Source organism: Triturus cristatus, chromosome 8, assembly GCF_964204655.1.
Source record: "Triturus cristatus chromosome 8, aTriCri1.1, whole genome shotgun sequence".
Lineage (NCBI taxonomy): Eukaryota > Metazoa > Chordata > Amphibia > Caudata > Salamandridae > Triturus > Triturus cristatus.
Window position 1 is genome coordinate 322541607 of NC_140591.1, and position 16904 is coordinate 322558510.

General features: G+C 43.1%; 1 protein-coding gene across 3 annotated transcripts in view; it reads right to left on the reverse strand.

Annotated features, from left to right (window-relative positions):
- Nucleotides 1–16904, reverse strand: part of ATP8A2 (ATPase phospholipid transporting 8A2) — a 2139258-nt gene that overhangs the window by 1402769 nt on the left and 719585 nt on the right. For all 3 annotated transcript variants that reach the window (XR_014967690.1, XM_085621612.1, XM_085621613.1), the window contains exons 12-13: nucleotides 7631–7758; nucleotides 2259–2336 (exon numbers count right to left, since the gene is read on the reverse strand). Coding sequence is in view for 2 of the 3 variants with exons in the window: in XM_085621612.1 (XP_085477738.1) it covers nucleotides 2259–2336; nucleotides 7631–7758 (206 nt within the window). In the remaining variant the exon portion in view is untranslated. The remainder of the gene's footprint in view (nucleotides 1–2258; nucleotides 2337–7630; nucleotides 7759–16904) is intronic.

The following is a 16904-nucleotide window of genomic DNA, read 5'->3' on the forward strand; positions in this document are numbered from 1 at the left end:
CCAACTTTAATAAACAATTAGAGAAAAAACGCACCACATTTTCAAGTGGGAACAGAGCTCAGTACAACAAAGGGATAGCCACCTTTGGGCAAAGGTGCTTTATAAAGGGTCACACATGCAGAACGTACATGTTCGAATTCCCTACAAAAACACAAGCTTTATCCAACTTTGTGCACTTGTATGTTTACCTAGCAGCGTCCAAGTCCTTCTGAGAGGATATAAAGAGACCGACATTTTTTGCATTCTGCAACCATCTCCAAAAGGATGACACTGATTCATGCATTAGTCAATATTCACAGTTGCACAAAATGACTGCAACTGAAATAAAAAATATGAAAACTCTTACTCTTGTGGCCTTTTTTCATTTCCTAAACTTATTTGGTTGTTAACTAAAATGTTTCTGTTTAATAGTCTTAGTTTGGATGTTAGATTATTCTTTTAAATGTAATGCTTTTGAAATACGTGATCCTCATACGGCCAAGAACTTCCCTCAATGTTTATTTGACTTCACCTGATGCATCCATTATGAGGTAGTAGTTTTTTGGTTTGCCCCTGGAAGGTCTGTATGACCAGCAATTTGCGAGAGTTTACATGCAACATTCATAGGAGTTCATGGCCACCTTCCCCTACACTTCTTAACACGTGAATTTGTGGAAACGTTTTAACTCTCAATACGTCTTAGCAATAAATAAGTAAAGCTCTAATCAACTACCAAATGAAGAATGAGTTATTATTTTTCAATGCATATGGTCTCTAGATGCTGTCTCCCATACAACTATATAAACAAAGATGTCCCACTGAGGTGTGCAAACCCAGGACACCTGAATTAGATTTCAGACTAAGAAGATGAAAATCCTCTAGAATGTCAGTACGGGAGCGTCTTAGGAGCACCATCCTCATCCTAAGAGCCCTACCAAGGGCCAGTAGTGTGATCACTTTCTAAAACATTACCCTAGAGATTTTAAAGTGGGGTAAATAACAAATTGGGAGAGTTTAATCCTTGAAGAACAATGGTATTCTGGGCTCTAAACCCAATGACAATTCGAGAGTCAAAGAATGGAGAGGGAATATAGACTTGCCTTGGAGAAAATAGTCAGTTCTAAGAAATCTTGAGGCCCTGAAAGTGTAGACCAGCTATTGCTCAGTCAGTAGCACATATCGTGATATTGGTAACAAGCACAGTTTAGGAAAATCTAGAGACATTTGGTTACTCCGTCAACACCCATAGCATTGTTTTGAAGAGCTGCATAACACTTTGATGATACAAAGCAGTTAGATCCTAAGGTGCCTGAAGGCAGCTGACATGTAGGTCAGCAGAAGTTTATGGAGAAAGATCTCCACAGCAGGTGTTTGTAGGCGTGGAAAGATAAACAAAAGATTTTCCTCAAACATCACCTATATTTTGTTAAAAGGGGCTCAAAAACATCTCAAGAGCTAAGGAGTGGTTTGAGGGATGGTGTTGCCAATGGATACATTAATCTTTCAGCATTCCAAGGAGGCATACAGGGATGCTATAATGGCAGCCATACAAGAGTGAACAAGTGACTGGTAGTGGCTTAACCATCATGGATTTCAAAGCATCTAGTGCCCTACAGGGAATAGTGGGACCAGAGATCTTATTTCATACCTGGTGGGTCAGAGGTGGATTAAGGTTGCTGACAACACACCAATAACCAAATACACTTTCAAGAAGCAGCAGTTAGTAGGATCCCAGGCCATGACAGAGAATGGCTTGTTAAATCTGAATAGTTTGGAGAAGGGCATGTCTGTGACATAAAGGTGATCCTGAGAGATTGTTGCGTTTATTCATCTACTCGTGATACCTTGTCACAGAGGGGTCCCTGATCAGAGGTGAGCAGTAATACACACAGAAGAAATGACGTACCTAACTCTGAGTTAGCAGTGGTTATTACCAAAAGTAGGCAAAATCCAGGAGTGAGAAAGACTGGCACAGAGAGAGTGTGCCACCCTTAGATGGTAGGTACCCCATCACACAGATTGTGTTAGAACGCAAGGCCAGAAGAGATGAGAAACATTTAACGACGGTTGCCCTTTCCATAGGGATAAGCCCAAAGAAAGTCATCAACTGTAAAACTATCAGGGAATGAATATATGTTTATATGCTGCATGCAACAACCAAATGACACAAGGAATGTGAGAAAATAATTTATGAAGTCTTTGAAGACATACTAGAGTGGTATGTGTATGCACATTTTTAATGATACTTCACATGAGTATTCTCTAAGGCACATTCTCACCTGCCCAAGTTCTTCATTTAGGTTTGATGTTCTGGCCATGGCTGGAGTATCTGTTTCAGCATAATACATATCTCTGTCCTGTAGGAAACATTAAAATATATTCAATATTTGCTGAGCATCTCTAACTCAAATTATGTACAGGGATGACAAACAGTGCAGTGGCAACTAGCCATGGATGATAATGGACTGTAATTTAAAATCCTCTTTAATGATAAAGTCAGATTTTAAGTCACAATTCTAAACATTCCACTTTTAGAATGTTGGCATTTTCTTGTACAAAACATTTGGTGCCTGTATCCTAGGTCACATGAGTAGGTGCACATGGCATTTGGTCTTTGTGTATTTCTCTGAAACAGTGAGACCAAGGGGGGATAGGTTATGGCAAGTAGGGCCATCTCTGACATGACTGGGAGGGGGAAGCTGTCACCCACCACACTTGCACATCACAAAGCTCTGCCTCAGCACACTCACAAAGGGGTTCACCCTAGTCTTTTATGCCTCCAGACAAGCTAGGGCCAGGGTAGGGAGGCAGAAACTTTCAAGCACCTCTGAGCATGGAAACCATCAGAACCTTCTCCTATTTCAAAGCTGGCACCTTGTATAAATATTGGACCCTCAGACCCAAATCTTTGATTTTTCTCTAGACCTGTGGAAGATTCAGAAGGATTACGGTGCTGCTCTGCTGCAAGAAGGACTGCTACTCTGCAGCCCTCTTACTATGCTGTCGGAGTCAGAAGGACTTGACCTGCATCTTGAACCCAGGACCACCAGAGTGACTCCAACGGCTAATTAACTGGCCTCCTGGTCAGAGCCTTAGGGACTGAATAGGCTCCAAGCACCTTGGAACCTGCACCTGCTGTGAGTGTGCCACCTCCCCCAACTCCCCCGAGTGGGCCAGAATGTGGAAGCCCAACTGTGGGCGTGAGCAGAACTGATACAGCGCAACTCATTGCCCCGCAGCACCTCAGGACCTCCCATAAGAGGCCCGCAGCTCCTTGGAACTTCCACTGCGTGAAGCATCCTCGATGCAGGACTTTGCAACTCAGCCCTCCAGCTCCTCAGAACTGCTGCTGTGTGACTCTCCTCGACGCAGAATCTCTCGATTGTCAGCCACCAGGATTTATGGAACTTTTGTTCAGCAAGCCTAACTGGGTCACTTTATCTGGCCCGTGCTCCTTCACAATCAGCCTGAACTTGTGATAACCACAGTTGGTGCTTTTTAGGCACTATTTTCACTTAAATCTTTTTGCATATCTCTGGTTCTATTGATTGTATTCTTTTTTATTTCACTATTTTTTATAAATTGGTGTTGCATTTTTCTTCTGTTTTCTCACTTTATTACTGTGTGAAGTGCTGCATAAACACTTTACACATTGCCTCTAAATTAAGCTTGACTGCTTTTGTGCCAATTTGAGCTAGTATTTGCTAGTGGAGGGGACAGGCTTTTATTATTGGGGACCGGCACGTATTTTTCATTATCAGATATTTACTGAGTAGAAGAGAGGTTAAAACACACAGCTCAGAAAGACAGAGAAAATAAAAGACAGCGAAAAGAAAGAAGGAACTTTCAAAGAGCAAGAAAAACAGACGGAGAGTGTCTGGTAGCTAATTAAAAAATGCCAACCTTGGTATCTGCAGACTGACGTTTAATTGCACAGGCTGCCGGCTTCTGAGCAGAGCTTCGGGCACCAGCACACTTTCTTTCACGAACTAAGCACTGGTGCCAAGCCACCAGAGACTTAAGAACAAGTTAATCTGGGAGTGCTTGTGACTTTACCCTGCCAGGAAATGTGGTTGCTGCTTGAGCAGGATTTCACCCCTTAACCAGTAACCCAATTTTCCACTGTACGTCACTGTTTCTAGTGCTGCGATTAAGCTCCTGAATAAAAGTGAGGAGGAAATAAATACTGAAATTCCACTTGGTGGAATTCCAGGGTACCATTACTGGTATTACCACACTTATTAATAAATATGATAACCCAGATTTACAGAATTCTATATGGAACTCCCAATTCCATGAGGCTTAGTGTACATATTTACAACCTGTTGTATACAATTGGTAAATGTATGCATAGAGGCCTGGCAGGGGGTGAAAGGGGGCGAGTGAGGACACTGGTGGATGAGGTAAGAGGAGGATGTTACCTTGCAGGGGCACCATCACATTCTCCCTTAACTTGGCGGAGTGTCAGGTGGGAGTCGAGGACCAACTGCACTCCAGACCATTCAGAAAGCAATTTTAATTGCTGGATTTTAAAGCTAGTAAAATCATGTCTGGTATCTATGCACATGAAAATTCCATTCTGCACAACTCATTATTGGTGTCTTACTGGGAGAAATATCTGCAAGTGGCTTCAGCAGCTGATTGTCAGGCATAACAGTAAAGAAAATTACTCATCAGGAGACAGTTACTTATCATGAGAATCCTTACGCAAGTGGCATACTCTGAAAAAGCTTCAGTGTCCATAACAACCTTGGGGCTATTTGCGCTGGGCTTGTGAAATCTCTTGTATTTAATATATCTTAAAAGGGGGGTCTCATCATTCTCCATGGCTGAATTAACTGTGTTCATTCGCTTTTGTGTGAAACTTTTTTTTGAAACTTTTTTTTGTTAACTTCCCCTGGCTGCACGCATTTACGATACTTCTCTCAAAGCTGTACACACTGTCAAGATAAGGTCTCTTCCCATGGGAAAGGCAGTCAGCTTCTTTAACAGTATGCTGGAATGCTTGCTTTTTATTACTTAGTTGTGTAAAGCAGATGCTTTAGCCTTAGAACGTTTGTTGCATTTCCTATTCATGCCTCAGTACCTTTCTTTGCCACTTTGTAGGCATTATCGAATTGATTTTTTCAATGTCATCTATTTGGTCTTTATGATCAAATGCACAATAAAAATAAAGTCAATGTTCAAGAGCTATGCCATATTTTCCTACTAAACAGGGAGTCACAAGTGCAGTTACCATGCAGACAACAGGGTCATGATTCAAATGGTGCAGCAAGTGCAGTGGCACCTGAACCAAAAGCTCTAGGGACCCCACTAAACCCAGATTATTGCTAAAATGTAAAACTAAACAGGCAGTGACAGGTGCAGTTACCTTGCAGACAACAGGGTCGTGGTCTGAATGGTGCATCAGGTGCAGTAGCACCGGGCCCAAGAGTTGTCAGAACTCCTCTATCCACATAGTATTGCTATATTTTTCTACTATACAGACAAACACAATTGCAGTTCTCTTTCAGCAAAAAGTGGTTTGATTTGAATGGTGCAACAGGTGCAGTGACCCCACTATACACAGAATATTGCTAAATTTTACTACTAAACAGGCAGTCACAAGTGCAGTTATTTAGCAAGCAATAGGGCTATGATTTCAATGGGGCTGCAGGTGCAGAGGCACCACGGCCAAAAGTTGTCAGAACTCCTCTAAAAACCAAATATTGCTATATTTAACTACTAAATAAGCAGTCACAAGTGCACTTACCTTGCAGGCACTAGGGTCATGATTTCAATGGTGCAGCAGGTGCAGAGACACCGGGACCCAATGCTCTAGGAACCTCTCTAAACACCAAATTTTGCTATATTTTACTACTTAACAGGCAGCCACAAGTTCAGTTACCTTACAGGAAAAAGGGCCATGATTTGAATGGTGCAGCAGGTGCAGTGGCACCGGGACCAAAAGTTGTCATAACTCCTCTAAACACCAAATATTGAGATATTTTACTACTAAACAGGTAGTCACAAATGCAATTATCTTGCAGGCACTAGGGGCCAAAGGTTGTCAGATCTCCTCTAAACACATAATATTGCTATTACATCAATTAATTCTATTATTTACGTTTAGTTTTTCAAAATTGGGCTATTACTTACCTGCACTATACCAATAGTAACAGCACATTATATTGCCTTTTTGTACATAAACAAGTCATAAAACTAACAATTTCTGTAACCTATATTGTACAACTACTCAGCAAGCTACAACTTACAACAAAAAACTGCTTATTATTAATCACATAGGTGAAACCTAATGCATTTACAAATGCGTGTGAAAACTTGGAAGCTAGTCTTTCAAGTTAGCAGCGGTCCATTTCCTTAAAACCTAGAAGTTTTACTCCCATGGAAGACTGCTGCAATGCCTTAGAGGAAATCTATATGGTGTAGAAGTATGTGAGCACAACAAACACTCGTAATTCTTTTTTTTTTTTTTTTTTTTTTTTTTTTAGAGTTTTATATAGCGCGAACTAGACCCGAGAAATCGGGTATCAGAGCGCTTTACATGAGCACCAGTTTCGTTACAGAAAGACACATTCATTTCTGTTAGGCACGGGGAGATTAAGTGATTTGCCCAGAATCACAGAATGTTTTAGAGTAGTTGCCGAGACTCGAACCTGGTTCCTCAGCTTCGAGGTCGACCGCTCAAGCTGTAAGGCTACATCCGCTTCCCGTAATTAGAAAGAGTACGTTGGCTACAAGTTAATTCTAAAAGGTTAACCATGCTGGACGGCCATTGCTATTAGGCAAGTAAAATTCCTTTGCTCAGCCTGCAGTTTTGTTCAGGATCACATTCTATGAAAAAAATGTTAAACAGTGCCCATTAACCATTAGATTGTCTACTAAGTAACAAGGTGTTTGGGGATGACTTTCCAGTTTGGGAGTAAAAAGGCACTTCGAATTCTTTGCAGGAAGGTCTGCTGAACATACACGTGGATTACCAGGTTGCTGTCCTTCAGAAGTGCAATTTCTTTTAACAGTGAGACACTGGCTAATACAAGCCCTGTACCAACCAGGTAGAGAGTCAAGGCCAGGCCAGGCCAGTCCTGTCCACAAATGACCTAGTAAGCACCTGATTTAGAGTTTGGCGGACGAATTGCTCCGTCACAAACTAGACGGATATCCTGTCAGCCATATTACGATCACCATAGGCTATAAAGGGACCGTAATACGGAGGTCAGGATATCCACCATGTTTGTGACGGATTAAGCCCCTCCGCCAAACTCTAGATCATGCCCTAACTCCAGTACTCTAGGAGTGAAAATCACAGCTCATGTTAGCCAGTTAACATCTTTAAATGTATTACTTTTTAACTCAATCACATTACAATGTATGCTAAGCAAAGGCACTGCAGTGCTCTTCATTTCTGAGAGATACAACCCAATGGGCTTGGGGAAGAGCTTAGTGGAACTGCGCATCATTGTAAAAACCATGAACGATATAAATGCAACATCACGCAATATTTCCAGCACAAATCTGACAACATTGATCATAAACATTTGCTCACATGAGTGGTCAGGCAATTCAAGATTGAAGCAATACACAAAGGGCTTAGTATGCAGAGTTCAAACACAAAAGGGGGTCTCTCCACATTAAGTAAATTATTACTTACCCAGTTTATAAAAAGAGCCTGAGTAAACTTCACCACTTCCAGTGTGACCAGCAGACTGATGGGAATGAGGTTGTTGTACAAGATGATGAACGTTAAGAGATTGTATCCAAAATTGGTAGATATTGCTTCTGTTGGAAAATTGTAGAATATATATTATGGCTTGTGCCAGAAAGTCACATGCAATAAACAGTCATAGCAGATATAGAAGGCTTGTGGAAGTTAATTGCAAAAGAACACAAACCGACCTAAAATGTTTCGGTGGCAACTACTCTACTTCCTCACACTCCTCTCTTGCCCCAGGAATGAATGATACCATGTGTGTCCACCTTTAAAAAGACACCCCATGATGAAACAAAAATCCCTTACATTGCCCAAAAATTTCACCAGACCCCATTACTTCTGTAGAGAGTCACCATAAAGGGTATACACACTTCTCACATATCCTAATTTATCTATTTTTCATTGTGGACATATGTGAATAACTCTAGTGAAGCCAGGCTCTTTCCAAGTGTTTTTCAAGAATATATAAGTGAATTGCACCTGGCAGTAAACAGGTCACAGATTGGGCTTTTGGATACTGGGGGGCTGATGGTCCCCATGACAGAAAAATCTGACAAGGAGTCCGCAACAGCTGCATGTGTTTGCAGAGTGAATCAGAGGAAGGAGCAAGACCCTGATTCTGCCACCACAAGACTATTTTAGGATTTAGGAGGTGTGCCGCAGCGGCCAGGGCGACTGACTCCGGAACGATTCCCGGCGCCGGCGGCAGATCAGCCCAGCACCATGTGACTCTGGGCAATAGCTCGCTTAATCTTCCTGACGGCTCCCAGCGCCTTGACACCCTCGGGTAATTGTTCGCGCTTTACAAATACTGGACATTCACATTTACACTGCCTCAGGCTAATATGGTGCTCAGACATGTGGCAGCACAGAGCCCACCAACAAACTCCAATGGGAAGGTGCAGTTCAGAACCTCAGAAGGAAGTGCTGTTCAACAGAAGTGCATCAACATCATGCAGCTTGACTCCCTGCACAATGGGCTGCTGGGACAGTATGGCTCACTTTCAGACTGTGGTTTTGTGAGGAAGAGGATATTTACAGTATGTTGAGGTTTTCACTTACTAAGAGGTGCAATTGCCTCAGTACCACTAGAATCCTCAGGTTTCAGCATTGCATGGGTCGAGATAACGGACTCCTGACTTGAGGCCTGATTTATGGTTTGGCGGCCGGAGTGCAGACCATCCGAGTGGTGGAGGACATTACCTCCTCCTAACCCTGACAAGACTACCATTCGCCAAATTTAGCGGTGACTGTCAGTCTAGGAGTCATCACTATTCATCAAAAGGAAGCACGTCATCATTACAAAAACCATCTGTTATTTTTGGGCCTTACCCTAGCAAAAAGGGATATAGCCAAACATTGGAAAGCTGATAACCCTCCATGGGTATCGTTGTGGAAGGGGGACATGGATTATGCTTGGGAGTTAGAACGACCTGTATTCATAGCCCGTGGATGTCCATCGAAGCACACTTAAATATGGAAGAGGTGGGCCACATATAGGAATATTCCCCTGGAGACTCAACACATAGGATGGTCAACTAATGAATGAAGACATAGCATTTCAATAGGGCTTGAGAGTTTATACCAACACCACACCAACGTATTAGAGAATGTATGTGAACAGGCGCAGAGTTAAGATTTGTTTGATGCAGTTTTTGTTGTTGTTATTATAGGATTGTAATCCTACGATACATGATAAAATGTGGACTGTAATTTCCCTCCTAGATATTCATTTGATGATTTATAGGTCTATCATCGCATGGAAACTTTGTATTGATCTTTATAAAGTCAATAAAATATGTAAAAAAATAAATAAAAAAAAAAAAAAGAAGGAACCACGGTCACAGTAGTTCCTTTCAAAGTACAAAACGTTGGTGGACATCAGACATCTGTTTTAATGGCCACTCACCAAACTTTTCAAATGTTTTTGTTTTTCAGAAACAGACTAAAAAAGCAGTAGTTTGTTTCAGAAAAACTGAAAAAATAATACACTTCACACCCTGGAGGCTTTCTTGGAGGGTGTAGTGGCAATTTCTTTTCAGTCCCTCACCACCAGGTTTTCCTGGCAGTGGCAACCAGGAAAAAAAGGACATTACACAGTTCACCCTAAATTGGGTGGGCAGTGCATTGTTTTCCATCGACAGAGCCAATGGGGGCTTAGTTGACGGAAAACAAAAGGTCTGCATATCTCTAAATGAGGCAGGCAGACCGAGGGTTTAGTTGACAAGGTACGCATTTGTGATGGAGTACCCAGTCTTCCAAACTCTAAATTAGGCCCTTAATGGCGGCTACTGCTTCTTCACCATTGTGCATAAAAAGCACTTTGAAAAAATGGAAAGCATGCTGAAACGTCAGCTGAATCAGGTGTGAAGCTTCTTGGATAACAAACAGTTTGATCTAAAGGGCAAGTACAAGGTGAAGCTGGCACATGTGATGGACATCTAAGGTCAGAGTATGCCCCAGCTGCCACAAGTACACGCAGCCCAGAGGCCCTGGACCAATCTTGAAAGGAAGAACTTCATCAGGAGACAGTCAATAACATGCAAGAGACGCCAAGGAATGTGTCTGCCAATGAGCCTGCGCTGTCCTTTTACCTGCTCTTCGAAACCAGCCTGCATTATGGTAGGGAGCCCCTGGGTCGGTTTCTCAGAAATACTACATAATGTCACCTGAAGGACACGGACTGCCCTTTTTAATTTTTTGATTTCTTGAACCTACACATTTCTAAGTTTGGAGCAAATGTAAGATTTGCTGTTTAATACCTCAAGACAGCTTGATTGAACCCACATGTTAAGTACTAGGAAATTGGTCAGAAAGTTCACAGCCCTGAAAACTACATTGTTATATTTTGTTTAGTGATAATAACCTAATAACTGTGGAATACAAAAGTATCATACACCTTAACAGTTAAGAAAGGATCCGAGGAGCACAGACTCTTTACGATTCCTATCCATTTATTTTTAGGGACCACAGTCTCTATTCTAAGTTGAATAAGATGCACAGACATTGAGAACATTCTGATTTTTAATTGGTGAATAAAAACTTTTACTCTTAAAATATAGAATTCAAATGATATTTTTATTGAATGAAATTTCTTTAAACCCCACTGGACCTGAGCTCCAATTCTTCATCACAACCTAAAGCCATTTTCTACAAAATGTTTAACCACTGAACTCTATGGAAAGGTGAAGATCAAAGCAGGATTAGTTGGCCTTACAAGGAAACTATCTGGTAATCATGGACTACTGTAGGATAGAATGCTCATGCCACTTTTCAGCGCCTGGTAAGCTATGTTCTCTCAGGGCCAGAAGAGTTCTGCGTGCCCTAACTAGATTATGTTGCTATCTTTAGCAATTCGTGGAAGGATTATCTGAGGCACCTAGAATGGGTGTTTCACTGGATACAGGGTGCAAAAAGAACCATCCTGGCAGTCAAGATTCAGGTGGGACAGTCTTCTGTAGCCTACTTGGGGCACTAGGTGAGCAATAGGATGAACCATCTGGGAGATTGCAAGTGGGAGGTCCTCAACATCTGCTCTATGGCCTCTCTTACTCTCTGTTCTCTGTCCTCAGCCCATCAGCTCCCTGCCCTCTAGTTTGCTTATTGGCCCCTTCCAGGTGGGGCCCTCAGTGCTGCAAAAATGAAGGACAGAAGTTGCTTGGATATTGAATATTAAATGAAAGGGAGTCCTGTCCTGCTCATTGAATATTCAATAACCCATCATTCGCTACAAAGATGTTATAGTACCGATTATTATAAAGCGCATGGCTACCCAGCGCTAGATCACTGTATTATTTGCATGTCTCTGTTCTAGGCTGAGATACAGTGGCATATAGTATTGATTACTCTATTGCCATTCCAAGTGACTTTTGGATTGTGGTTGTGGCACTCATGTGCCTAAGGAAGGAGAGAGGCTCACCTAGATGCAGTTGCCACTCGCTCCTCCACCTTGCCACTCGCTCCCCCACCCTTCTGCCATTGGCCTGTGCACATCACCCTAGACAGCTGCATGTATGATGGACAACTGATCCCCTCCCTAGCCTGCCACACAGCGTTTGGGTTACTTAATATAAGGAGATCTCAGTGCAGTCCACTTCTCCATGTATCACATACAGAGGACATTCCTTTGTAGTGCAGAGCTCCCTCTGCAAACGTGCCTCCGGGAACTACCGAAGGAAGTTCCAGAGCTAGGTATCCAAGTTGAAGACTTGGAGAAGAAGTTGGATGAGCATTTAAAAGAACACCATCACATGAGCAACATCTTGGTATTAGAGGAATTATAAAATGAAGTTATGCTGAAACATGAAGACATTAATTATAGAATGAAACAGAACTACATTAAGAAATGAGGACTGCCCAGGATGGCCGAGTGTCAAAAAATAAAGGCCTACATCCAAAACATTTTTCATCACAATGGAAATCAACAAAATGATCCACTGATCTGCCCAGATTGAACACACTGAGTGGCTGGAGCAGGCCTGCTTCATGAAGCACCTCAATATATACTAATGTGTATACACGTTTGTGATGAAAAAGTAAAAATCATGGCCTTGATAAGCTACAGTGACTTCATAACCTTTGAGGGCAATTACCTTTACCATCACCTATCAGGATCCACTTTGAAAAGGCAATAGGAATTCCAAGAGATAACTTACTACCCTCACAAATCTGAAACTCCCTACCCGCATATCGTCCTGTTATGGCTTATTCTCATGTGGAATAATGAAATGCACTTTGTAAACGCTCGATTATTGGCAAGAAACTGGCCCAGACCGAAAGGGATACAGCCAGTTAGGAGGGGCAACTATGATTATGTAACCAAAGACATGAATATGCCATTAGCAAAATGTGTCATTTGCAGAATGCATTTGGGATGGTTCCTGAGCACTCATTTTATGAATTGCAGGTCTCATTTTGCTAATGGCATATTCATGTCTTTGGTTATGTATTCATTGATGGCTGCTGATGGGTCTTTTTTATACTATAGTTACCCCTGACGAAGGGCCTTTGGCCTGAAATGCACTGGGAGAATATCTGCATGGAACTGTATTACGACATGCTACTGAAATAAGCCTGGATGGCCATCTCTGTGGTCTTACAAAAATGGGACTCACTCTGCCTCTGCTCACAGTTTTAAATGTCTGAAGAAAAGGAATAAAGGATTACCATTGACTACCTGGATTAAATTGGATTCTGGTTCTTGGATTGTTTCGATTTATGTCCATATGGCTGTGCGGCTTGGATCTGGCATGTGACAGCGCACCAATTAATTTGTGAAAACAAGAATGAGCCATGTAGGGGCTTAGGGGGGTGATGCCTTCTTGTTCCTCGCCTGCCAGAAGGTTTTGCGAAATGGTATGAAATTATATCAAACTCTGAATAAAAACAGTTTATCCTACTTTTAATGCTGGTTTCATCCATTTCGAAAGGGTGAGAAGCTTCAACTTTATTTAAAGGGCAGCTGGTAACGACATACGTGACATGCAACTTAAAGATAGATTTCTACAAGAGGTTCATTAACCCGCCTAGCTATCTTCCTGAGAGTGAAGGACTCTTTCACCGGGGTACACAGATCCCTGCAGCAGGCACATTCATCCAATGAGACCTGGACAATAATTGACTGGAGATCATTCAACTGCTATATATGTAGGTTAGTCCTGCCAGCCACTTTTTTCGGCTCATGGTATCTGAAGGGTGCAAAGCAGGTCTAGTGTCACCCAATGGGGCCATGAAAACACTAAAAAGGCAGATACAGCCTGCAGGATAATGCAGTCTGCGAAACCCCTGCCTGGTAAAAATCTTGTAGGGGTGGAAGTAACTTGCATAATTCTGGGTAGCGTAATCACACAGAATTACCCCCAAATTCTGAGAGATTACAGGGAATTGCGCTAGAAGAGTAATTCTACATTTAGTGGTTTTTTGGTTACAGCAGAAAAAGCCCTGTGCATCCACAATGGTTTCAAGGATCCATTTTGCAATTAGCACTAAATGCACCAGAACACGAATAGCGAGCACGAACAGCCATTTTCTTAGTGCAAAATGCATGCTCGTGTCCAAAATGGATGCGAGGATGCATTTTGCGCTAATTAAATAGCACTAAATGCAACAGAACATAACCAGCAGCGCTTGTGCTCACTAAATGTGCTCTCATGGAAGTACTGTTTCTTCCTAATTCGTTTTAAGTACACAAGAGGGCGTAATCTCGTTATTATTGGTAATTCCACGTCACAGAGGAATGCTGTAAAATGATTTGGGATGGGATGCAATGCTTAATAAACGATTGTCGCGTGTTCAGGAATGCAATACATATGAGAAGGCTTCAAATGTGTTCTGTGTGCAGAATAAAAGTGGCTCTAATGCGTTTTGGGATAAAGTGCCTATTTGAGATTTGGGGCAGAGCCCCCTAGGAGGCATGTAAAGTTCTATGGGGTGTGAACGAGTGGTTTCTAAATTGCTTTGCCAATGTGTACGTTTTTTTGTTTTGTTTTTATTGGAGTAAAAGGAAAACATCAGCATTATGAAAATCCGCCACTAGGGGTGATATTTCATGTACCAAACAATAAGGAAGGAAAAATAAAAAAGCGACACATCAACAATGAGAGCGTCTACGAAGGGGAGGGTGTCTGCTAAAATAAACTTCAGTAACAGGCATTTAGGTACAGCATAAGACAAATGTTAGAAAGGGCCACATGTACAGACAGTGCTCAGAGACCTCAACACCTAAGCACATGGGGCGTGGCCGGCACATCAGTAGGGTACCAGTCAAGGTGGAAACAGCCTCTCAAGTGCAGGTGACAGCCTGGGCCTGTTACAGACTCTGCCCCCTGTACACCAGGGGTCAGTAGGAAAATCTGCAGCAGGCACCAAAAGTTCTTTAGCCGACGGCCACCGGCAGGGCCGGACTTGCCGGTTTTGGGCCCCTGAGGGGCCGAAACCGTCCCTTTCAAACAGCTCGGCCGCACCCCATCAGCCCCCCCAGGGGGGCCGGCCGAGCAGTTTGCCAGGGCCGGTTCCGGTTCCCAGTCTGGCCCTGGCCACCGGAATCGTGGTGAAGTATAGTTCCAGCTGGGCACTACAGTATACCATGTCTCTCAGCCATTTATTCACCCTGGACACCCGGTGCCTGCCCCAAATGCAGGCCACCTGACACTTCGCCATCAATACTACAACTGAAGTTGAGCATCAGAATTCCTTTGGCACATCTAGGATGCACCTCAGAAGAGCTGTTTTTGGCACACCAGTCATGTCTGAGAGCTGTGCAGTTCCGAGCCAACCTAGCCAAGTGCATGAAGTCCACTGCCGGGGTCCCACTGTGACAGCAAGAAGAGTCAGCCACCCCCACATCTTAACATTCTGGGGGGGGGGTGATATAGCTGCTGCAAGAACTTAAAATGGATAAGATGGAGTCTGCCATTTGGGGACAACTCTCCCATTTGTTCACAGCAATATTTCTATTCCTTGTCCATGAGCTGTGTCCCCAGAACTCTCTACCAGTGTATTCGGCCCTTGGGTTGCTTTAGTGGAGCCTCCATTTGTATTGTATCTTACAAGGTTGTCACTATGGGTCTGATTACCAGTCTGGTGGTCAAGGACTGCCAGACTCATGGTGGCGCGGCGGTGGCAGTCCAACCACCCCTGCACTGGCGGTCCATCCGAAACAATTACGAGTTGGGTGGTTGGACCGCCACCAGGAACCCCGATATAGATGGGACCCTGTAAGCCTATATAAAAGAATTCAATCCTTCCTTTTCACCACAGGCTTTGTGTATATTGGGACTGTTGAGTGGAAGGCACCCTTGGTATGTTTCCCTCTTTTGCTCTGCTGTGTAGGTAGTGATTTTAAGCCTCACTAGATGCAATATAGCACAGGGTACTCCAGCCTGGCAAAGCTTGCGTTTCATCGGCAGGTATTTCCATCTAGCATCCTGAATTGCTTTTGTCAAGTTCAGATAGAGATATTTCCATTATAGGACAACGCCTGGCTCTCACGGACGCATCTCAATGCCTCATCATCTCAAGTCTCGCTATGATTGGGCACGGCAGAGCTCCCGGGGGTGTGTGGGTCTGGATCTGTGGGCTCTCTCAGCCAAGAAGAGGGGGAGAACGTGATATAAGCAAAGTGACTCTTTCAACAGAGTTTGCCTTCAGGCCAGTATTCACAGATTCCGTTTGGTCCACCAGTCATATATTTTTTCAGTGTGAGCGTCAAGATCTTTATTTTTAGCCCGAATGACTTCTACTACTTTTGCCATTTCTGCAGGCGATTTGTGTTTTTTACTGTGTCATCATCTTGGCTACAGATGCGGGTCTCTGCAGCATTTAGACGTTTATAGTGCTTGTCAATTGCAGTTGTCATTTTGTCCACTCATACCATGGGGGTGTCAATGGTGGTGAGGCTTTGTTGTATGTGGTGCAAGAAAGCTTTAATATCAGAATTGTTAGTGTCCTTCAAGGCAGCCAATGGTCATCCATCCTGGTCTGTGAAGGAGTGCTTAGCCTCAAACGCCATTTTGTTCTGCTTCTGGTCGTCCGTCCTCCTTCCAGCCTGAGGGCATTCAACAGAGAGCAACTCAGCACCGCAAGAATCTGCACACCCACTGGGGACTGTTCCACTCCCCCATCCGCTCTCTGTGACCAGGGGCAGCAAATGCAGGGCTCACCACGCCAATAGCCACAGAAAGGGACAAGCCAGCACCTTCCCAGCAGTAAATCAGTTGCACCATCAGGCCAGAGTTTAGCGCATCTGTCAAATCACAGCTGCAATTGTCCTCCCTGATCTCAGCCTGCACTGAGACTACTGTTAGAGGGGGGGGCCCAAGATCCTCAGAAAATCCAGCAGGGCTGGTGGCTCCCTCTAACGCCTCCACTGTAAGTCAGTTGCACCACCAAGCCATAGATCAGCACAGGGACATCTTAAGGATTTGGGGGGCCCTGAGCCAAATGTATTTTGGACGTTCCTGTTCGGAACAGCTTTGAATTTATGATTAGGGCTCCCGGTTTTACAGCTTTTATTTTTTGGACATTTCCGTCTGTAGTTAACCATTTTTATTTTTTGCTTATGTCATCTGTATTTATGCATTTTTTTGTTTAAATGTGTTTTTTATTGATTTTGCATTATTCCAATACACTTCAGGCAATACAATTACAGTACATTTGCAATTCGACACCATTATTTCACATGGATCAAGTTTCTAGTGAAACAAATCTAAGTTCG